Source organism: Lycorma delicatula, chromosome 8 (genome assembly GCF_047948215.1).
Source record: "Lycorma delicatula isolate Av1 chromosome 8, ASM4794821v1, whole genome shotgun sequence".
Classification (NCBI taxonomy): Eukaryota; Metazoa; Arthropoda; class Insecta; order Hemiptera; family Fulgoridae; genus Lycorma; species Lycorma delicatula.
Window position 1 is genome coordinate 53,160,493 of NC_134462.1, and position 23,919 is coordinate 53,184,411.

The 23,919-nt window shown below is 30.7% G+C and overlaps 2 protein-coding genes across 8 annotated transcripts in view; one reads left to right on the forward strand and one right to left on the reverse strand.

The window, feature by feature from the left end:
- Positions 1-7,298, reverse strand: part of LOC142329397 (magnesium-dependent phosphatase 1-like) — a 28,479-nt gene extending 21,181 nt beyond the window's left edge. For 2 of the 7 annotated variants that reach the window (XM_075373966.1, XM_075373969.1), the window contains exons 1-3: positions 7,093-7,295; positions 5,256-5,313; positions 1,858-2,090 (exon numbers count right to left, since the gene is read on the reverse strand). In XM_075373966.1, the coding sequence (XP_075230081.1) occupies positions 1,858-2,090; positions 5,256-5,313; positions 7,093-7,129 (328 nt within the window). In that variant the 5' untranslated portion in view covers positions 7,130-7,295. Of the gene's footprint in view, positions 1-1,857; positions 2,091-5,255; positions 5,336-6,114; positions 6,657-6,722; positions 7,070-7,092 lie in introns of those variants that run through there. The other 5 variants (XM_075373971.1, XM_075373970.1, XM_075373972.1 and 2 more) reach the window with 5 other exon arrangements.
- A 36-nt stretch (positions 7,299-7,334) lies between these two features.
- CSN6 (COP9 signalosome subunit 6) lies at positions 7,335-8,829 on the forward strand. The gene has a single exon (XM_075373965.1). It carries the CDS (start codon positions 7,601-7,603, stop codon positions 8,528-8,530), a length of 930 nt encoding a protein of 309 aa, XP_075230080.1. The 5' UTR covers positions 7,335-7,600; the 3' UTR covers positions 8,531-8,829.
- The last annotated feature ends 15,090 nt before the right edge of the window (positions 8,830-23,919 follow it).

Genomic DNA, 23,919 nt, shown 5'->3' on the forward strand with positions numbered 1-23,919 from the left:
ACTGAAAGCCTCCACCCGAAAAATTTGTATAACAACCATTTTAACATCAGTCTGTAATGTTGCTGAGATGCGTTTCTTTGTTTATATGTTTTCTGTAAAAAAAGCACAGTGTGTTTTTGGTATGCCAAATAACAAACTTAAGTTAATATTTTTAAGAAATACTATATATGCTGGATAAATTTATTCAAAACAATAAAAACTGCCTGGGAGAGCATAAGTATCGGAAGAAAGTGTTAAATAAATTAGACAATCTATATCAGAAGTTCTAATAAATCCACTGCTTGTCAATACAATTAACAAATTTCATAAAACAACTGTTCATAAAGTTCTATGTAAAAGATTGCACTCATATGCGTACAAAATTCAGCTAAGGGTATAGGGCCTTTTAGGTTATCCATCTTTCTGCAAATTTGTCATAGCCTAGCTAATGAATGCATTAAAGTGTAGGGGACGAAAATTAATTGAATATAGATTTTTGAGTAATACATTAAGTCAAAAGTATTCAATATACCACTAATAATTTCCATTAATAATATACATCCTTTTCAGCAAAGAAAAAAATGTCTGATTATATGAATTTACATTAAACCACACTTAACATTAACTTTAGGTCTGTTGTATGCTTTCTCAAAAATGACATGTTTGTTTTCAGATCCCCACATTTGTGAATTGTATCTATTAGCTCAACTATTAAGGTGAAAAGTAGCTTCATCCATAAAGATTATGTTGTTCAAAAAACTTAAAGCAAAAACTGAAACATTTTTTCTGTACAGGCAGTTTTATTTCTTGTTATACAAAATTCAGCTACCACAAGAAATAAAACTGTCTGTACAGAAAAATGTTTCAGATTTGCTTTAAATTTTAAAAAATCTTGAAAATTCATATAACCAGAGCTTTTTTCTTTGCTGAAAAGCCTAGATTATTAATGGAAATGTTTATCTTGGTATGGTAAATGACTATTACTTTTTTAAGAGGAGGAACTAAAAAATCTATATTTAATTACTCTTCGACCCCTACACTTCATTTAGCATTCATTAGCTAGGGTATGACAAATTTACAGAAAACTGGATAACCCAAGAAGGCCCTATAATCTGACCGCCAAGAAGTCCAGATCTAACATCTAGTAATTTTTTCTTATGAAGATATATAAAAAACATTGTTTACTTGCAAAAACGATGTGTAACATCAAAAAATGAGCAAAACTGAAAAAGCAAGCAAAAACCAAGCAATGAAGGGTGCAAATATCATTTTATTATGTAAGAAAATTATTTGAGATAATTATTTGGAGAATTTGACAAATAAAACAATATAACAAAGTATTTTTGTTTTTATTTAATTCATGCCTTAAACTCAGTCATTACTTTACGATGGCCCTGAATTTTATATTAAGAAGCAATGACAACCAGTTAAAACAGAGATCTACATAATATAAAAGATATCATTATAAACATTAAAATTTTGAAATTTCATTATAGAAAATAGGTAAAAGTACTAATAAAAACAATACATGGGTTGCTTAAAACCAATATGCTTAAAATTACAAACTCTACAACAAACACAGGAAACGTTTTTATGAATTCATAGCAATATATTCTGTAATAATAAACAGAAAATAATGACATAATATTTTTAATTTTAAGATGTAAAGAAAACAACAGAGACGTCAAAACATCCTGTGAAATATTATTTTTGTAATAGAGTTGAACACATATAATAATATAATTTTGTTTTTACAATTTGTCACAGTCACTTTGATAATACAAAGCCCTTTCCAAACTGTTCTCATATCCTACTGTTCTAATACCCTTTCTGTTTTTAAACAGTACCCATTTTATAATGTATAACTTATCAACATACATTTAGTCACATACCTGCTGAAATGATTTGTTTTTGCACCTGGGTATATTTCCTTATAACGGAAATATTTATTCCATTCAAGCAATTCTAATAATTGTTTAGCACCTTCAATTTCACCGGTTCTAGAGGCAACTGCCATTTGAAAACCATTCGTATTTAAATATTCTAACATTTCTGGTACCTCTGGGTAAGGTTTAATTTTTTTACCATGAGCATCTACTATACCTCCATTCCTGTGTAACAGTATTAGATAATAAATATTTTCTTACTATCAAATAAGGTAAAAAAATTATAGTAAAGTATGTATAGAGATTTAATTAAAGGTTTATTTTATTTATTTAATATGTTAGGTGTCAAGACAAAATATTTGTCAGCTGACATAAGACACCAGTCAATTTTAATAGCACATCCATTCTCAGAAATAGGATGCATTTCATACCAGACTTATAATGGAAAGTGAAAAATAACTGGTTTCCTATTCCCTCCTTGACCGAGCATTATACACTGTTTCATATCAGTATGATAAACTATTCAAAAGCAGCTAGCATTGAACTCTAAAAGTGAATTATTCACTTCGTTAATCAGATAAATTGGCTGTATAATGAACATCACTACTCTCAGTAATAGTAATACAAATTAGTACCATTACATACCTCTGATACTTGGCAACCATAACAGCCATAAGAAAGATAAAAAAAAGACATAAGATAGACACATAATAAAAAGCAAAAGATTAATACACTCCTTTCTATGAAAAACAATGACTTATTGAAACTGTTACCATTTAGCTGAGAAAAATTATTTACTCAATTTTTTTTGAACCTCAGACAATTTTATTAATATAGTTAGATAACTGAACACTTACTACATTATAGATTCACTCTTTAATGTATTAAATAAATGTACATCAACAAATATAACAGAATAATACTTATTTTTACAGGGCAAAAGCACTTTTACATTAACCATTCTTATGCTTAACATTGAAGTAGATAAAACTCAAGCTGCATGTAAAATGTTATAGTTCATTTTCACATCAGCATGTACTAGCGCCGCTGCCAGTTATTAGAATGGTTGGTTAGATTAGCTTAACTAAATCAGAAACATAAATTATTTATATTTTGCGATAACTAATTTTTATTTTATGTATATCCAAGCAGTTCCATTGTATAGATTTTTTTCTTAGTAAACTTCTTTTCTTTATTACTTATGTAGTACATAATTATTGTTAATGTAGTACATTAATTTATTGTTTATGTAGTACATTATCATCTAGTATTTAATTTGCAAACCTTGAGCAAATTAAAAATGTATAAAAATGACAAATAAAATCATTCAATATTCAACTAATTTGTCCATTCATCTAGCCTTCTAAAAGTTTTCTGAGAAAGTTATTTATATTATTAATTATAAATAAATAATAGTTCAGCTCTAAATGTTTATATATTCCAATTTGGTGTATACAAAGTGCTTCAGAACAATGTACCCAAACTCTGAAATTGATTGTAAAATAACAAATTTTCTATGCAATAAAATTTTCATGTAAGCATAAATTTGAAAAGTGTACTTGTTTTTACCTTTTTTTTTAATTTCAAGAACAAATTTAAATATTTTTATGAGATTTGGTATAAAAGTTTAAATTGTTCTTTACAAAATAATAAACTTAGTGAAGTTTATGTTTTTAAATGGCAGCCATGTCAACTCATTAACATCTATGAATATTAGTTTGAATATTAGTTTAAAATGTAATATCAATTACAATTTATTGAGATAAAATTTTAGAAACATTATGAACAATGATAAGTTTTTTTTATACAATTTTAAAGTCAATCCTGTGGTAGAATTTTAAGATATAAATTTTGCAATTTGTTTTCTCCAGAAGGAAAAAATAATTTTTTATTATTTTACATGTTAAGTGGTATAAATGTAATTATGCAGTTACAACTGACCCATATTAAATAATTAATAATGCCTTAATCACATAATTTTTTATCTTATAATTTATTTTACAAAGACATGATCTATATAATTTATTACGATGTACCAATCAGACTAAAAGATTTATTTATTTTACTTAACATGAATCATCATAAGTCACACTTCAAAAATGACAGATATTCTCAAGAATAATAAACCTCATGCTAGGCTTCTGGGAAAACTGAGTGAAATGATTTTTTATTGCCTTCTTCTTACAGATGAACACATTGTTGCATATCAACACTACAAGCCCACTAAAATGCAGATAATATTCAGACCTAGATGTGACACCACAGGAATTGACTCAAAGTGAAAATCATTACTCTTAGAGAAAGAAACTCATTACATGTTGGTGTTCCTTGTACCTAATGTGTGGTATGTATAAAGTATAATAATATAATAAATCTACAAACTAATGTACAGCATCTGTAATGAAACAATATAAATTAAAAAACTGATTAATTTTTTTCCTAAGTGCAAATTTTCCATTTCATATTTTCTTATATTAGATATTGTGATATCTAAAAATTAATAAAAAAAGAAAAGAATTTAAAAATATTTACATAATACATTTAGACATATCAAAGTAGAATACATTATATTACAAAATTGAAATCAGAAACATAAATTCTAGAATCACTTGTATTAAAAAAAAAAAAAAATACACTTAAAAAACTTTCCTGTATGCTACAGTAGCTTTATAAATTCTTATATAATTAACAACCAACTTACCACTTTACTAACAAGGAATTTACAAACTTCTTTAAGTGGGAAACTCCCTGCCCTACACAAAAAAAATAGGCTTTTTTAACTGTAATACTTCAAACGAGAAATTTTCATGGGAAAATCTGATTTTTATTTAATAAAAATGGTATTTAGAATCAGATATTTCTCTCGCTCCCCCCCCCCCTCCCTAATCACATTGGCAATAATCTAATTGGAAGGCAGGATGTTAATCCTATTTTTAATAACAGAATATAGATATATTATTTTTGTACTGAAAGAATGAAAGTTATTTGTATTTATACAAGTTAACTGGGCACACTTTATTTTATTTTGTTCATCCAGAGTATCACAACAGTTTCTTTATATGCAATTGCACTATCAATTGTGGCACTATAATTTCACAATTACTAGTGTCCAGCTGTCAATTAAACCAGCTGGTTCTCAAAACTAACTTAAGAGAGAGCATTGACTTTCATATTTTTGCCTTTTATAGTTGGGACAGACTGATTCTTACTCCTATTTCACTCTCACTCTCACTCTCTCTCTCTCTCTCTCTCTCTCTGCATGCACACCAGTGTGTGTGTGTGTGTCGCGCATGAATATGTACTGAAAATGTGTAAAACCCATGCTTCACCAATACAGTAAAGAAAATCAGCATGTGTACAACTAGTAAAAACTTAAAAGGGAGAACTTACAATTTACGAAACGGCGGTGTCACATGCGTATCAACCCAGAATGGCCAGAGTGTGTAATCTGTAAAATGGTGAAGCTAAATCTAAATGCAAAAAAACGCATACAAATACATAACAAGCACAAAACAAGAATACCTAAATTCTTGTTATTACACAAAAAATTATTAGTACTGTAAATAGAATAATAAATAAGTAAATCATAAGTGTAAAAATTCACCTCAAGGAATAGGATCCTTAAAGTTGAAGGGTGTGAAGGAAGAACAAAACCCAAAAAGTCATCAACAAACCAGTTCCTGAATGCCATCAAACTGAACAAAACTGGGTGCATTATTTTTGCATACTGTTGGTATTTATTAATGGCTAACTAGCGTAACTTAAAATTATTTATTCATTATTAAAAATCCATTTCCTCTATAGTATTTTTTTGACAATTTAAATTTATTACTATTATATTAAAATACATAAAACAACATTTACAATACAATCGTATCATATAAATTATTAGGAAATTCACTCATGTGTAAAAAGAAAACTGCTATCAATTATCTTTCTTTGTATTTAAACAAACAACAAAATGATGTCAAACCATCAAGAATCAGTTTAATTAACATAATATATATATATATATATATATATATATATATATATATGTTACATGTATTTTATAATTATGATCATGGTATGATCTTTGCTACAGTCTCAAAAATAAGTCTACAGTTTAATAAACTTAGAAAACAACACTGTAATTATACAAGAACCATCTTTATTACATTACAAATTTAAGAATATCCTGTTAAAAAAATTCATGAAAACTTTATAATTATACAAGAAATAAATGTACTTTATCCAAGTGATCATTTACCCATTCAACAAATATCTGATGAATAATGATTTCTCGCAGAGTGATTGCATTATATTTTTGGTTAATTTCACCCCAAATAAATAAATTATGAATTTGGGGGAAATTGATTCCTAAGAAGCTGAGTAGCAACCACATACCAGAAAAACACATGGGGCTAAAAAACGGTAATTGTGATATTTCATGTACGTATACCTGTCAACTGCATAAAGTCCGTTATAGATTATTTAAGCTGTCAAATAAAAATAAAAATTAATAGCATTTGCGGAACTCCTATAACAAATTCACAGCTATACAATACTGCTATCAGAAATTTTCTTTCTGTTATTCATAATAAATAAAACTGTTTATATATTTGCTGTTAATACCTACTGTTGTACTTTACAATATTTAAAACAATATTAAAGGGTAAATCACTTTCCCGACGATTTCGCGGAAAAAATATCGTATTAACATAAGGTTCGGCGATCCTATCGAAATTGAAAACTTGAGCTCGGGATTACACGCAAAGCGCATCATCCTAACACTGATATTAACTGCAAGACTAATATCATTCAAAACCTTTCCCTTAAAAATTCTAAACCCCATACTATCTTAAAATAAGTAATTACAAAAAAAATGACGATCCTGACTCGACCATCATTCAGAAATGTTATCTTTTATCCTGTATAGTCTCTCAACACCAATACTTTTAAACAAAATAAAAGCGTAGAACAAGAGGGCACTATCAAATTCTTACAAAACAAATCTGCTCAAGTAATATCTGTTTCACGGTATAGTTCGATGTATAAGGTTATAATTTAGATTATCATAAAATCCCATCAATTACAAGTAGAAAAATTTTTAGACTGGATAGATAAAAATTACACTTGTGTATTTCTCCCTTTTAATCCTTACGTTAACTTAAATTCAAATAGATTAAGAGAAGCAGGTAATTTATGTAAACAGTTATCCACAGCGGACATGACTTTGTCTACTTACCTAAATCGAATACAATTAATTTCGGTTTGCCTTCCATTTCTTCCTACTTTTTTTTAGTTAAAAATAATAAAATAAAACAGAGTATAAGATATTATAATATTATGTTAAACAGTACAATAAAAACGTGTTAATACATCGCATACATATTCACTTCAAATTAACCACATTCAGTCACGCAACACCGCTGCACAAAATGAAGTAGAAGGAAACGCAATACAATGAGCATGCGCTTTTCCCATCTGTGTGCATTTACTGGATGTTGGGTTAGCCGTATCGTATAGTGGGCTTATGAGTGGTAGTTTATTAGATAATATTTGAAACTAATTTTAATTCTGTGTTAAACTTATTTAGTGTATTGTTACAAGCAGCAATTTATTAGCACAGTCGAGAGTTTTAAGTTAATTTATTGTTGAGTGTATATCGACTAATGATTTCAGGTATCATTAGTAACTTCATTTTTATTTTTTTAATTAATTAAACTTTTTAAAGTTTAACAGAATAATACAGTATGGAAGTTCAAGAAGAGGAACCCAAAAGCGTTATGGCATCTTCCGGTACGGTAGGCAGCGTTTCTGTATCGTTGCATCCATTAGTTCTTATGAACATCTCAGAACACTGGACTAGGATAAGGGCCCAAGAGGGAACCCCTCAGCAAGTTATAGGTGCTTTGATTGGTAAACAGAAAGGTAGGAATATTGAAATAATGAATTCGTTTGAGTTAGTGTTCACCGTAATTGAAGGCGATATTATAATCGATAGAGAATATTACAATACCAAAGAAGCACAATTCAAACAGGTATTCAGCGATATGGATTTTCTCGGATGGTATACTACTGGTGATTCACCTGATAACAAAGATATTAAAGTTCATCGACAAATATGTGAAATTAATGAAAGTCCAATATTTTTAAAAATGAATCCACAAGCAGCTCATAGTGATCTTCCAGTTACTGTTTATGAATCTGTTATTGATCTGGTCGATGGTGAAGCCACAATGTTGTTTGTTAAATTGCCTTATACTTTAGCCACAGAAGAAGCTGAACGCATCGGTGTTGATCATGTTGCAAGGATGCTTGCTAATGAATCTGGTGAGAGTTCAGTTGTAGCTGAACATTTAACAGCACAACATTCTGCCATTAAAATGTTACACAGTCGTGTTAGGTTAGTCTTGCAGTACCTTCGAGCAGTCCAGGCTGGTCAGTTGCCCTTAAACCATGAAATATTACGTGAAGCCAACTCATTAAGTCACAGACTTCCTGTTCTTCAAACCCAGAAGTTTAGAGCTGATTTCTACAAGCAGTGTAGTGATGTTGAACTAATGACCTATTTAGGAATTATAACAAAAGGATGTAATGATATTAATCAGTTTATTAATAAATTTAATGTTTTATATGATCGTCATGTTATGGGCAGACGTATGAGAGGACTGTTCTTTTAAATTGTAAATTTGATAACCTTACTATGTGATATTTTTCAATGTTAATTTGGCATCAGTACTACTGTTGTGTTAGTTTATTGTCGCATCGGCAGAAAAATTACAGTTTTCAAAAATAAAGAACTTTTTGTTTATATGTGTAAACTTAATATTGTTTGTGATGTTTAATAAATTGCTATTTTTAAATTTTTCATTGCTACTTTGTAAAATACTTTTTACTTAGTTTGTGATTACAAGTATTTATTTAAAATGAATGATTTTTCAGTTTTCAAACTCAATTAAACTTTCAGTTTGTAGTACTATTTGGAGTGTTTCATTTCTGACTTATGTTAGAATAAAAAATTTTGACTTTTAGTAATACAATGTAATTTTTAAGTAAAAAAAAATTACTTGGGTTATTGATATAAATAAGTGTAACTAAATTCAGTTTTTGTGACAGTTGCCAAACGTTAGATGTAAATACCATTGATATGTTATAGCCCTGAGATAATGAGATTTCAGTTTACTACTGTATATGAACAGCTTTGTTAACAATAAACAGACCAAACTTATAAAACATTGATACACCCATGAAAAAGATTATGTTCTAACCTCCAAGTAGCAGTATAAAAAAAATTATATTGCCTAAATGCATTATGTAGCATAAAAAAGTAATTTAAAAGTATTATTGGTAATTTATGATTTTGTAGTGGAAAAGGTCAGTTTTAGGATCATATTTTGTTTGAAAGTAAAGATCCTTCATTCAGATGATGGTTATACATTTTTTATTACAAAGACAAATTTCTTGTAGTTATGTTTTAAATATTTAGATTTATTATTATTTTTTTTTATTCATTACAACACTGAATTTAATTATTGAAGACAATTTATAATTTGATTATGGTTGAACTGTAACATATCAGTATCATAAAAACAGGATCTTTCCAATTATTGGCCTGTTTATGTCTGCTTTGGTATGCTTTCCTAATAAACTGAAACGCTAGCCCTTGGTGACTATTGTACTTTCTAAAACATAATCACGTACATTTTAAATTTTATTTCAGTCCACTTATATTTATATTCTTTGTGTGCTTGGTGGAGTACTAAAATTTTGTTGAAAAATACTTCTTTTTGCCATTTGCAGTATTTAGAAAAGAATTGTATTCTTAATTTGGTGTAATAAAATTCATCATATTTTTCTTTAATTTTCTAAAATTAAAGCATGTTCCTTTAAAACATAACAAAAATTTCTATGATATAATTTTCACTTACCACTTTAATGATATTTCATAATTTTTTCACTTTGTTTAAAACTCACATGAAAAAATTCAGTGCATATAATACTTAAAAGCACATTACTTTTGTACAAAAACACATTTTCTAAGTTCTTCATATAAAATTAGACCTTTTTTTAGTAAAGCTTACTTTTGTCATTTTTTTCTGTTGACACTAGTTATTATTAAAAAAATATGTCAGCCTTAGGGTAAAGTAAAATTAAAATGAAATTTGTTTACTACAAACCTAACTGTACATAATTTTCATGTTGGCACAGCAAATATATAACAAATAGCATTTAGGGGGTGTAATTCCTTTTTGTTTTAAATGAAAAGTTTTCCTTTAAAAAACATGTTTTTTGTTTTAAAAAATAATCTATCATGTGAATTGAATAAAATGTTAATTCAAATCCTGATTCCTTCTAAATAATTTGATATAAAATAATTACACTCAATAAAAATTTATATTTATACTTTTTTTGGGGAATTCAGTTATAAAGACCACACATTTTTCAAAAACATTGCCAACATCCGTGTAAGAAAGTATATGTTAATTTTGTTTACTGCTCAAAGATTGCAGTAAATAGCGATTTGAGTTAAACACTTTAATATTATTTTAAAAAAATATATATTAAATCAACATAAAACCACCTTTAAACAAACATCAGTTATAAAAAATAATAACAATAGAAGTTTTGTATTTATAAAGTAACAACTACACTTTTGTGGTGAAAATTAAAGTTGGGATATTACACAATCCCTATCTTGTGTTGATGGTTTGTATAGAATGCACATATCCTAAGCTATATACACAAGCTGTGCACATATGCATAGAGCTTGTCATATTCCTAAATCAGTGACCAGAATCATATTCCAATTCTTTAAGTAATCTTAGGAACTTTGCTTGTGTATTTTCTTTATATATGTATCATTTTCACTTAGTAATTAATATAGTATTTCTATATTAATCAAGTTACTACAGAAAGGGTTTATAAAAACTGAGTTTTGATAATTTATAATGTATTTTGAAAAAATATGTTTTTTTTTGTAGATAGTTATTTTAGACCAAAAGCTGATTTGACCTATGTACTAGCCTACAAAGCTCAGGTTTTTTTTTTCAATGTGTATTTGGTTTATAGTTAATAGAATAACAAGTTCTATCCTCTCAGCAGCTTAACTGGGTAATAAATAATTGAATCAACATATTTGAATACAACAAAATTTTCCACCATATATAATAAACATTATTTGTGCTCAAAAACTTTGTAACTAGAATTTGTTAATGTGTCTTTTAAAATGTTTACAAAATAATTTTTTAAAAGCTCATTTGAGCATAAAATTTTGTTTGTATTTTCATATCTGACAACTTTGTGAAGCTGAATTGTACCCGAATTTACTTATATTATAAAATCAGTTAATGTGCAGCAAAGCAGTAAATGTGGAAGATTTTTACATCATATTGCACAATACCTGATGCCCAAGCATTTAGCTGATTCTATTGTACCTCAAACAAAATCATATTCATCCAATGCTTTTTATACGCAAAAAATATTTTTAGTACTGAACTTTTGGGTTACCTATTTAAAAGATTCATGTTCATCTCCACATTTTAAATTATACTTAATTCTTAGGTATAGGCAGAAAATCCCACATTTAATGAAATGAATAATATAATATGTTTACATATATGACAGAACTAAGCCCTCCTTACAAATTGTTTTTATTGCAGAAAAATGTTATGCATATGTAGTTTATAACTTTGAAATGGTAGTGAAAATTAACAAAACATTAATCTCTTTCCTTTAACTGCATAAAAAAAATATGTAAACAGATGTCTTCCTAATTTATAAATAAAGTATTTCCATTTCCTTAATTTATGAATTGTTGACATTTTTTACTTTATCAAAATAATTAAAATAACACAGATTAGTATATTCTCTAGAAAGAAATATTTTACGTACTTATCGCTTAGGTTTTTTTTTGTAATAATTCTTTTAGTTAATTGCAATAGTGTATCCTTACATAAAATATATTTGTAACAGTGTTAAAAGTAAAATTTTATTAGGATTAGGTAATTTTAGAAATAAAGTAGAATGTAATAGTAATAAATAAAATTAATTTTTACAAGAATTTGGAATTAATCTAAATTTTATCAGACATATTTATCTTGATTAGATAACCTTTTTTTTTTAAATAAAATTAATTTCTTTTATAAATAATATTGTTTGTAGAGTAGTAAAAAAATTTATTAATTCTGCTTTGTTTGGGTAGTGAGAGAAAACCCTATTTTGTTGCTTTTAATGAAAAAGATTGAAAAGACAACCAGAATTCAATTAAATATGATTAAATTAAGTAACTGTTTTTTTTTTCAACATATTTTAATTATTAATCACAAAAATTCCATTTGAACTATTATAAATTTACTCACAGATGAATTATTTTTAAAATCTACTAAACACTGAATGATAGAACATACGAGGTGCGATCAAAAGAGTCGGTGAATAATTTTTTATTAAAAAAAGTAATAAGGTTACATAAGAATCGATTTAATCTCCTTCAAAGTACTGTCCATGGCTAGCAATGCATTTATCCCAACGTTGACTCCATGACTGGAGGCATTTCTGGAAGGCGTCTTTCAGCTGCTCGGTCGTGGCCCTCTCAATGTCAGCAATGGTGTCAAAACCTGCATCCTTTAAGCACAGTTTTAATTTTTGGGAAGAGCCAAAAGTTGCATGGTGCTAAATCCGGTGAGTATGGCGGATGTGGACGGACAGGAACACTTTTTTTCGGCCGAAAACTCGCGAATGAGAAGCGAGGTGTGACGCGGCGCGTTGTCGTGGTGAAGAAGGAAGCCATTGGTCCATTTTTCTGGTCGCTTTCTTCGTACGTCGTTTCGATCCGACCGAGATGTTAAGGTCCGATAGCTCTCGAATAGTCATTCGCCTGTTTGAACGAACTATTGTTTCCACTTTTTGCACATTTTCAACTGTTTTTGAGGTTACTGGACGTCCCGCACGCTGCTCGTCTTCACAGACTCATTTCCGTTTTTAAATCGGTCATACCACTTGTACACAGTCTTCAAAGTTACCACATTATCGCCGTACACAGATTCTAACATTTCGTGAGCTTCTTTGGCACTCTTTTGCAACTTAAAACAAAACTTAATGTTAACGCGTTGTTCAAAATCCACGTTGCGCGACAGACACGATAATCATAACCTCACTCTGGCAAGCTCGAACGTGTTACAACTTGCCCCCGCCTGTCTCAGTTGATCACGCTATTGGACAAATTACAGCATATGGATGTAGCGTCGGCAGTTGCCGCTATAAAAATTCATTCACAGTATTTTTTGATCACACCTCGTATATATAAAATGGATGATTAAATCTTGCTGGCCTGCATCATATTGAAAAATGGTTCCAATCACAGCAGCTATTTGTTATGTGTAGTAAATTAAATACAATTAACACAGTATTATCAAACCAAATAGTAAATTTTTAAAACTCCCTGCATAATAATTTCAGTCATTCTATTAAATATCTTCAGTGACTAAGCTTCTAGCTAAAGAGTGCTGTTCTCACCTTGACATCAGCTAATGTTACGTTTGACAACCTTTTTAACTTTGAAAAATATTACAATTTTATTTGACAATTTTGTGCTTGTTTTCATGAATAATTTTTGTGATCCACTTTTACAATTTCAACTGATTTGTACAAATAGGAGTAATTTTGTTCACAAGGCATTACATTTTATGTAATAAAACTAATATTCACAGAGCTGTTAATAATAAAAGAGTGTTATGACCGCATTTTAAAATATTTCAAAGGTAAAATTTTCAAATTTATTTAATTTATAGATGTTTGGTACATGTATACCAAATTTCATTAAAAGTGCCTCACTGTTTTCTTAAGATATTAAATTTTATTGAAAAAACATGGCAGGCAGAAGGAAAATAAAGCAAAATAAGGTATCTGTGCAAGTGAACATTTTTTGTTTACTTCAATATCGTGAATCAGTCCCTTTAAGTCTGGCTGACAGCCTCCAGGACACAATATTTATTATATATATACATAAATATTAAAAATCTTATATAAAATATTCAGTTTTTTCATTACATCTTTGTGAAAGGATCAATTTTTAATTTTGGCAGTAGCATATTTTTTTAGTAGTACTGCTATGGTCATTAACTGCTACCATATGCCAACGGTGTCTAGTAAATAAACTGCCCCATTATCATTTAACTTCAGTTTCAACTTGTACGTTTCCATTATTCTATAAGTAACAACAGGTAATTTACCCAGTTGGTTACATATAGCAAGAATAAATTACATTTTTATACAATTAAATGTAATATGGAAGTGTACATAAAATATAGTACATATACAATTGCTTTTATGTATAACTTAACATAATTTTTTAGTTCATAAAAAAGACCTAAGTTACATATGAAGTAATAAATAAAGTTACAGAAGCACTTCAACAGTATGAAAAATGAATAAGATAGCATAATATTATTTATTAATTAATGTATTTATCATTTAAAAGATTTAAACATTAACAGAATAAATTGTTTAATTTTGTGGAAATCTACAAGCATTACCATTCATCCAAATTACCTACAATGAAGTAGACAGTAGGTTAACTATAATCATAGTTAACCATATTTTAAAATTATTTTCGTTGATCGGTAATGCAAAATTCAATTTTACTTTTTTAAAAACCAGCGTACTCTAATTATATGAAATTCTGCTTTAAGAAGAAATTTTCTGTTTAGTGAAAATATAACTCCTCCAATAATTCCACAAAAGATTCTTTAGAATCACAATTCAATTTCTTTTATGAGAGGAAAATTGCACCAGTTACATTTTACTTTTTCTTTTTAATTAAAAGTGTTGGACCAAGGTACTTTTTTGTTGATTTGGATTTTTTTCCTGGGCATACAGCAAAATATTGTCATTAGCGCCCAGATTGATTTGGAAAAAATAATATAGTGAACCATACATAAGTGTAAGTAACTGAATGAACTTCAATGCAATCTAAGTAACTTTAACTACCAAGGTCAGTAAATACCAACAGTGACATCGTTACTAAATGAAAATGCACCAGCATTATCTTCAGTTAGCTATGGCAATTAGTATATTTGTCATGGCTTTCTTCTTTGGCCTTTTATTTATGTGATTCATCAGAAATTTGACATTTTCAGCAAAGGATCATGCTCTCAAAACCATAAACAAAAGAGATCATTGGTCGGAGTGACAAAATGAAAAGATTGAGATTCAAACAAGTTTGGCTTATCAAACTAGAAAGATTATTTCTTCTGTTTGTCATTTTATTTTTTTCCAGTTGTCATACCCTATGCCACATATGTGATAGATGCAAATCATTTATACTTATTTTATAATAACCAGTTGTCATTTTACAGAGTTTACAGAGGGCCATCCTATTACTGGTATAGTTAGGTAGAAATAACTGAAATGCCTCCCTTTTTTCTATTTCTAATTGTATGTTGCAATTGATTCAACATTTGTGAACAATAAGTAACCCCATGGCCCAATCAGATGAAGGTGATTTTGTATGATATATGAGGTATAGTCTTGCACAGACTCAGGCTGACCATTCCTAAGATTTGTGGTTAATTGAATCCCAACTACCAAAGTACACCAGTATCCACTGTCTAGTGTTCAAATCCATATAAAAGTGTACATATAAACACACCCATCATGTTGCTGTTAATAGACAAGACAAGCAATACCAATTACACATGTAAATTTTTACCGTAACAGTTTTAGGAATTACTTCTTTATTTTGAATATATACATTGCTGTAAAAAAACCAACTTTATTCATTTTGATATGTATAAATGTCAAAATGGTACATGTTTTTTTGTTGCATCTATGGAACATTTTTCTTACTTTTTAATTTTAGAAAAAACTGATCCAAATAAAGAACCATCATCAATCATAAGAAAAATACAATTAAAATATTTTGACCCTCTGCACTGGTTTGTTTAGCGTTAAATCATCTTTGCAAATCAGTTTATTTTCGAAGTTGAAGGTTCTGAGGTTTAAATCATAGTAAAGATAAAAGGTAAAGTAGTAAAAAAATTTGAACTTAGGTGTTATTTAATAAAAAGTAACTTTATTTAGAAAAAAAATCATATGTGTACATTTTGTGAATATCTAGTAATTAATTCCCTTTGTTCTTAGTCACTTCATGTACATGATTTGGTATAGGTTCAACAAGTGTACTGTACATCTTTTTGATCATCATGAAATCATACCGTTATTATTGCTTTAATGAAGTCAATTTTTGTGGTACAATTCATTTTTGAAACTCATTCTTTGTCTATTGCCCAAAGGTTTTTAATTGGGTTTAAATCTGGGGAGTTGCCTGACCACAGGAGCACTTTAATGTTAACTTTTTTCAAAAGAGTTTTCCACTTTTTTGGCATGGTGCTAAATCTTGTTGGAACACTCTGTTGCCTTATGGGGATTTGTTTTGAAGTTGTATTGTAACTCTTTCCTTCAGAATCTTGATATATCCAACACTTTTCAACATACCATCTACTGGGAGTAATGAACAAGTGCCTTCAAATATGAAACAACCCCAAAACAGTTTTTTGTTGGAGATATTTAACTGATTGTTGGTCATGAGTTGGTGATGTATTTTCATCTGATGCTTTTCTAACGTAGGAACCCTTTACTTGAACATAAAAATGTGACTTGGAAAACATACCATTTTTCTAGTCTTCTTCAGTTTACAAGAGGTATTAAAAAATAAAAGCACAAAAGGTATTAAAAGCTGCATTTTAACTGGCCAACGAGCTTTCCGATCAGCTGCAAGAAGTCTACATTCAGCAGTTGTATGGCTTCTAATTCTTGATTTAAGACCACAGCATATAATTTTGAATCAAGTTTACTTTTTCTCAGTAATGCTGTGTAGAAGTATTATTTTTATCACCGCATTTGCCTTTCATATGAGAGTAAAAGGAACCGGTTTCTTTAAATTATTTTAAAATAGCATTCACCCTCTAGTCCAACACCACACTTGGAAGCTATTTTTTGTTGTCATACTGGTTGCTCAGAAAGAGAAACAAACAATTTTTGAATGCTTTTTTGTAGGTCCATTATTGTATATTCAAGGCACATAAAACAAAAAAACTGATTTTCTAATAAAAAATGAAATAAATTTTCGCAAAACACTATTTACAACTTGAAAATTGCTAAATAACTAAAAATACAATAACTTCACATTACTCAGACAACTTAAAGAGTGGGTATGGTCAAGAAGTGTAGCCACAACTTAGAAATAAACAAAAAAATTCTGTGTGTTCAGATTAATGTGCATGCTACTGTGTATACGTTTTAGGTTTTATGTATCGGATACCAGTTAATTTGTGTAATAGTTAGCATGCTTGCACTAAATAAGATGATCTTTCCTTTGATTTCTGGCAAGAGCCAGGATTTTCACTTGCCCTTCATCTCATCTTCCTTGTTAAAATACGTTTAGAAAGAAGTTCAAGATTCTAATAATAAAACAATATGAAATTACATATAAATCTACTAAACCTACTAGTTCAATATTTATTATTAAATAATAAAAATTATGATGTGCTTTCTAAATAATTGGAAGTAAAGATCATATACTGCTATTCAATTCTAACAATTTTCTAAATTGGGTTTTACTTGTGGGTACACTTTAAATATGCACCATCCACACTACTACTGCAGAAGTGACTGAATTATTGACTTAATAGCACTTCTGGATGTACACTATTATGTTAAGATTTTATAGCAATGCCTCTTTCTAGAATTGTGAATCAGAAATTTATGGCTTATAAATTTGTTTAATGGATAAAAAATGTTAATCTTGAAGAATTTTTTTATTATTTTTTAAGCTGAGGAAACAAGTCAGTATTGTTCTGACAGCTGTTTAAAAACTTAACTCACTGAAAATTATAGCTATTGATCTGTTAACTTTGTCCTGAACCTCTAGAACCTTTTGATTCTTCCCTTATCATCTATTAGGTTATTAACAGTAAATAAAAATTTAGCCATATCAAGTTAATTGTGATTTGACTAGAGATATCTCTACATACACTAAAAATGTTAGTGTCATCTTACAAAATAGAAATTGATGCTGTACCGTTTACAACTACACCATATTATTTAGCACATCAGCTCAGCTGATTTCCTTTTAAATATCTTTAAGTTAGCTATCACTACTTTCCTTTAATGCCTTAGTAATTAAACACTGCTCTAGTATGTGCAGTCATACGACTTACTTAAATCAGCAACATAAGCAGTATCTAATTGTTTTATATATAGTTGTTTTCCAACAATTTTAATTTTTCACATTGGAGAATAAGAATTACATGAAGTTCTTATCAGAAGTAAACTGATAACATAGATTCTGAAAATCTAACAGCTGAAGTATAATTAACATAGGAAAATGTAATTTTCCTTGGCCTGGCACTTGTCATTTTACTTTTTATCTGGCAGCAGTTTGTGAACCTATTTTATATGTATTGTTCTTATATTCATTTTCTGCACAAACTTGGTAAAATTGATACTCTTGGTAAAATATTACAATACACTAGCCACATAATGCTGAAGAAAAGATAAATTCTTACCTAAAAAAATATACAATTTGAATAATTATATTTAAATCAAAAATTAATTAATGAAATTATAATAAGTAGAAATTTTCAAATACTTCTTTAGCAGCTGTTCTGGTAGTTTGATTATAATAAGCTTGTAATAAGAAATTATGAAGGGTGGGTTACTATGACACCAGTAGTCTGCTTAAGCATAAAATGAGCTGTGCATCTTCTCATGTTATATTATGAGTGCAGTTTGTTTACTAAAGAATAGTTCTTTTGTACAATTAGTTGCCTTGCCTTGAGTACTACTTGATTATTATAATACATTTTTAAATCGAAACTTATTTTCTTTCCAAAGAATATTCCATTTTATCTTTTCCTAGATGTTGAAGATTAACCTACCCTTGATCTTATGTACAATTGTTTTTTAATGGCTTCTTAATCATAACAATTTTTTCACTGGGGGTGACAACATGAGAACAAGCATTATTACTCAAAGGTATTATTGATCTCAAACAATCAAGGATTGTTGTAAAATATTCTTCTATGAATTTATTTGTAGATCTGTCTATTCTTTTTTATCATCTTTTGCTTTGAATGATAAATCTTCAGAAATTATTCAAAACATTTAACTTATGATGAATTAGTTTACTCCTAACTGTCACAAAATTGGTCATAAAATTTTACTAGCCTTTTAAATAAGACTTTTTTAATGGAATAATAGTAACACAGGTCACATAGACCAAGCTAAATACCACAAGAAGATAACTGCAACTATAAAAAAGTTGTCTCCTTGGCCAGTGATATTAGAGATTCTCTAGAGAAGCTTAACATTGAGTAGAAAGTAGTTCAAATGAAGGTAAAGCTTTTTAAAACTAATAGCCATGGATATCAAATTAAAAACTAGAAAGAAAGTAATTGTCAGATGTAAAATTGTACTTATTATGTGTTGCAATACTAATAAACTTATCCAAAACATATTACTGCTGAACTTTAAGATAATATTATGAATACAAATATAAATAAGTAGGAATAAACAAATTTATAACTGCACCAACAATCCTTGGGTATAACCCTACTTAAGTACCACCTTGTTCCTCAGTGTCTATTAACAATCTACACTAACAATTCTACACACAATTATTCACCTAAAGTATAAATAATAAAGATAAAAAATAAATAAAAACCTGCTACTACAGTGATCATAAATCACCTTAACATGATACAGGTTGGTATTAACCTGTCATCAGGTGACTGTAAAGGTTAATCGGTTGCTTTTATTTACTCAACAAAGTGCCAGGTTTAGAAGTTGATGTTATTTTTTCATGTTCAGTGAGAATTTTGATTTGTCCAGTGTTAAAATGGCACAAAAAATATTTGTCAAATGTAAAATTGTACTTGCATATTGCAAAAATACTAATAAACTTACGTAAAACAGATTACTTCTGAATTTTAAGATAATATAATCAGTACAAATAAAACTAAGTAAGAATAAACAAATTTACTGCCTCATCAAGGGCCCTTCGCAGCTATTTGCTGTTCAGGTTCTGAAGGAGTGACAATGACTGATGGTCTATCCAACCCCGTAGGGGGAAGATACCCACGGCATTACCAAGTCACAATCAGGACTGTTGGTGTGCTTACACCCTAGGGGTAATACCACAGATTACAATCTGTGGTATTACGTGATTGCTTACTCAGCCAAGTTATTGTACAGCTGATCCAACAGCGGTTAAGAGGTGTGAGTGACAGGAGGATTTATAGACCTCCAACAGTCTGTAGCTTACTGCAAGCAGTTGTTACATTTTTGGGTTTGCCCATTTGAGTTGGTAGTTAGATAGCAAACTTCATCAGATTTTTATTTCTTCAGGCAGCAATGTTGGAAGGCAACATTGCTGCCTTCCATTGCTTACTTCATTTATTAAGAAGTATCCCAAGCCCAAGAGGGTTTACCCATTGGGTTGGTCTAGTGGTGAATGAGTATTCCCAAATCAGCTGATTTGGAAGTTGAGAGTTCCAGCGTTCAAGTCCTAGTAAAGTCAGTTATTTTTACACGAATTTGAATACTAGATCGTGGATTATTTGGTGGTTGGGTTTCAGTTAACCACACATTTCAGGAATGGTCGAACTGAGACTGTACAAGACACTCATACATACCATCCTCTGAAGTATTATCTGAAAGTTAAGCTAAACAGGAAAAAGAAGCCCAAGAGGGTTAGGACTGTTGAGATAAGTTCTGATGATTTGTCGACCTTCTCTGGTGATGAAGAAAGTCAGACAGGGACTTCCACCCAGGCAAAGAAAGATGTAGCTGATTTTCTGAAAGGCTGTGCACCTTTGATGAGGCCTTTCTGATCAGCTGATGGCCTTTCTGGAGAATCCCAGATGTGCCTCAGCTAGTGTAAGGTCAAAACTGACCCCAAAATTGAAAGAATTCAAAGTTTTTATGTCTGTATTGGGAGAATAATACAAGGCATTGACTTCTAAGCCAGTCCAGGTGAAGGAAATGATGGTTAATAAAGCTACTCTTGTGCCAGATTCCCCTGGGCCTTAGGAAGCTAAGGCCCAGGGGAAACGTTAAGCAGATGTTATCAAGGACAAACAAGTGGCCAGTTACTCTCAAAAGCTAGCAGAGATCCTTTTTGTTTATATGAAACAGGGACTTACCAAAACTAGTAAAGATATGAGGGACAAATTTCAAATCATTCTTCGATCAAAGAGGTCGAGCCTGAGAATTCAAAACATAAGAGAAACTAAGAAGGGGCTTGTTGTGATGGCTGATAACAAAGAGACAGTCAAAATTATATCGGACTCGTTAAAGGTCAAGAAAATCAACACAAAAGCCAATCCAAAAAGAAAGAGGTGTCTGAGAATGATAATTTATGATATTGACCAGCGTCTAGCTGAGCATGAGTTGATGCTTCTCATTAAGAACAAAACATCCAGTTGGATGAGGCTGCATTTAAGTCTGAGTATTGGTTTTTATTTAAAATGGGTAGGCGTGATGCAGAGCACTACCACAGGATGTTTCAAGTGAGTCCTTCATTGTTGAAGACCTTCTTTGCTGGAGGAAGGCTGTTCATGATTTTGCTTCTTGCACAGTCAGGGAGTACATCGGTACATTAATGTTCAGCGGTGTTTTAAGTGTTGTTGGTATGGTTACTGGGTTAAGTTCTGTGATCTACCCACTGCTGTGAGAAAGGACATAATCACGAGGGCTGTCCCAAAAAGGCTGATCCTTTACCGTGTATAAATTGTAAAAGGTTGAGGAAAGATCGTAAGTAATCCGTTGATAGCAAGGAGTGTGGATCTCATGTTTGAGAACTATGGAGATGTATTTTAATTCTTTTGATGGTTATTTTTGGTCAGTTGAATCCACAAGGTGCTTATATTGTTCAAATCAAGTTAGGTGGAATGGCCTTACGTCCTAAGCTAGATGTTTTGTTGCAGCATCTGTATATTACATCTGGTGACCTACCAGGTTTTGTGGGACAGAAGCGATTTTATTGTGGTGCTGACAACATGTCTGCTGTTTTGTACAGAAAAGAAATAAGTTGTGTCTTCTTGTGGTAGCTCTCTAATAATCAACAAGTCGTTGTCAGGGTTGATGTTCAGAACTTACATTTATATGTTGTAAGTTCTTACTTCCAGTATTGGGACCCTCCTGAGTGTCATCTTGAGGTCTGGGAGAAAATTCTTCAGTTTTTAGACCATAATTCTATTGTTATTGGAGCCAATGTTAATGCTAGATCTCTTATGTGACATAGTGATTATACCGATGGGAGTGTTGAAGCGGATGAAGGTTTTGTCGTCCAACATGACTTAAAGGTTTTTAATGTTCCTGGTGAGCTGCCAACATTCTCTGGTATAGTGGATGGTAGAAGGCAATTTGCTGGCACCAATATTAATGTCACAGTTGGAAGATACATTCCCGCTTGGTCAGGGGTCTGGATGGTCTTGATCTTGAGAACCTGGCAGGTCTGTTATCAGCAGCTTTCATTAATGCTGCTGAGCGTTCCATTCTCTCCGCAGTCCAGTTCGGAAGAGGGCAACCCCTTGGTAGATGCGGGAACTCACTGAGCTGAAGATATTTGTTCTCTGTTTACGGAGGCTCTTTCAAACTGAGAATAAATCTGAGCGGCAAGCAGATTTGGCCTCAAGGTATGGGGAGCTCAAATTTTGTTATCACAAGGTAAGGCAGGCCAAATGTGATTCTTAAAGTTCCTTTGTTCAGGAACAAGGTAACAAAGACCCGAGAGGTGTTGTTTACTGAGTGCTAAGGCATAGACGAAAGAAGGACATTCTTCTGTCCTCTCTCTCAACCAGGCAAGAAGTGATTTCAGATAAAACTGAGATCCTATGTACTTTGTTAGATGATCTTTTGCCAGGATGGTTTAGTTGTAGAAACTATTTATCATTGTCTTGTTCGAAACGATGTTGATTTTCAACATGTGGATGTTTTATCTCTTCAGAAGTTACTGAGATGGAGGTGGAAGTAAACCTTCTGGCTTTAATTGAATAACAGTGGAACTCCTTATTTCTTCAGTGAACAATAGTGTGGGAAATATTCGCTAAAGTATTTAACAAAATGTTATTTGCGAGTTATTTTCCAATTTGTTGGAAAAAGGAAATAGTTAGATTGTTGTTTAAGGGTGGCAGCAAGGATCCCATGTTAGTTCCTTCTATCAGTCTCTTACATTATTGCCAGTTATTGGTAAGGTCTTTGAGAAGATACTATATCTGTGTGTTAATGAGAGGTTCACATTGCAACAGTTACTGATGGAGGATTAGTATGGTTTTCGTCCTGGTAAGGGAATGGAAGATGCTATTTACGAATTTTAAGCACTGTCAAGAATATTAGTTGTGGGTATGTCTTAGGGATTTTCTTTAACATATTCAGGGTGTTTAACAATCTGTGGTGCCTTTCTGTTTTATTTCAATTACAGAGACGTGGGTGTACCAAAAAAGGAAATGCAGATAATGCATAGTTACTTTGGGCATTGAGACGTTCTACTTTGTGATGGTGGTCATGAAATGGGGAATACACTGTCTAAGAGTTGTTCCCAAGGCAGTGTGCTGGGCCCTTTATTGTGGATTGCGGAGTTTGATTATTTGATGCGGCTTAGATTCCCAGCGGCTGTCGTGTCTCGCTTACGCCGATGACGGGCTGCTGCTGGTCGAAAAATGTTCGCGGAATGAAATTCCGCGGCTCTCGGGCATGCAGTATACTTGAGCTGTGGGACAGTCAACATAAGATGGCATTCAGCCCGAACGCTGCTGAAGGGCCGTTTGGCTACGACGTAGCGAGTCCGTGTTTCAATGTCAGCCCATCGAATTCGATTTTTTCAGTTCAGAAGTACCTCGGAGAGCTCCTTGACGAAAATTTTCGTTTTAAGGAGCATTTACAGAACGTCGCAAAGAAGACCAATATTGCCTTCTTTGGTATTCGACTAGTGGTTAATCCGGACTGGGGTCTAAATTTTAAGATTATGAGTATCCTCTATAAGGATGTGTATGAGGCAATTTATATTGTATGC

What these genes read in the sequence shown, in the direction of transcription:
- CSN6 (XM_075373965.1), top strand. Translation starts at nt 7,601, where the DNA reads ATGGAAGTTCAAGAAGAGGAACCCAAAAGCGTTATGGCATCTTCCGGT.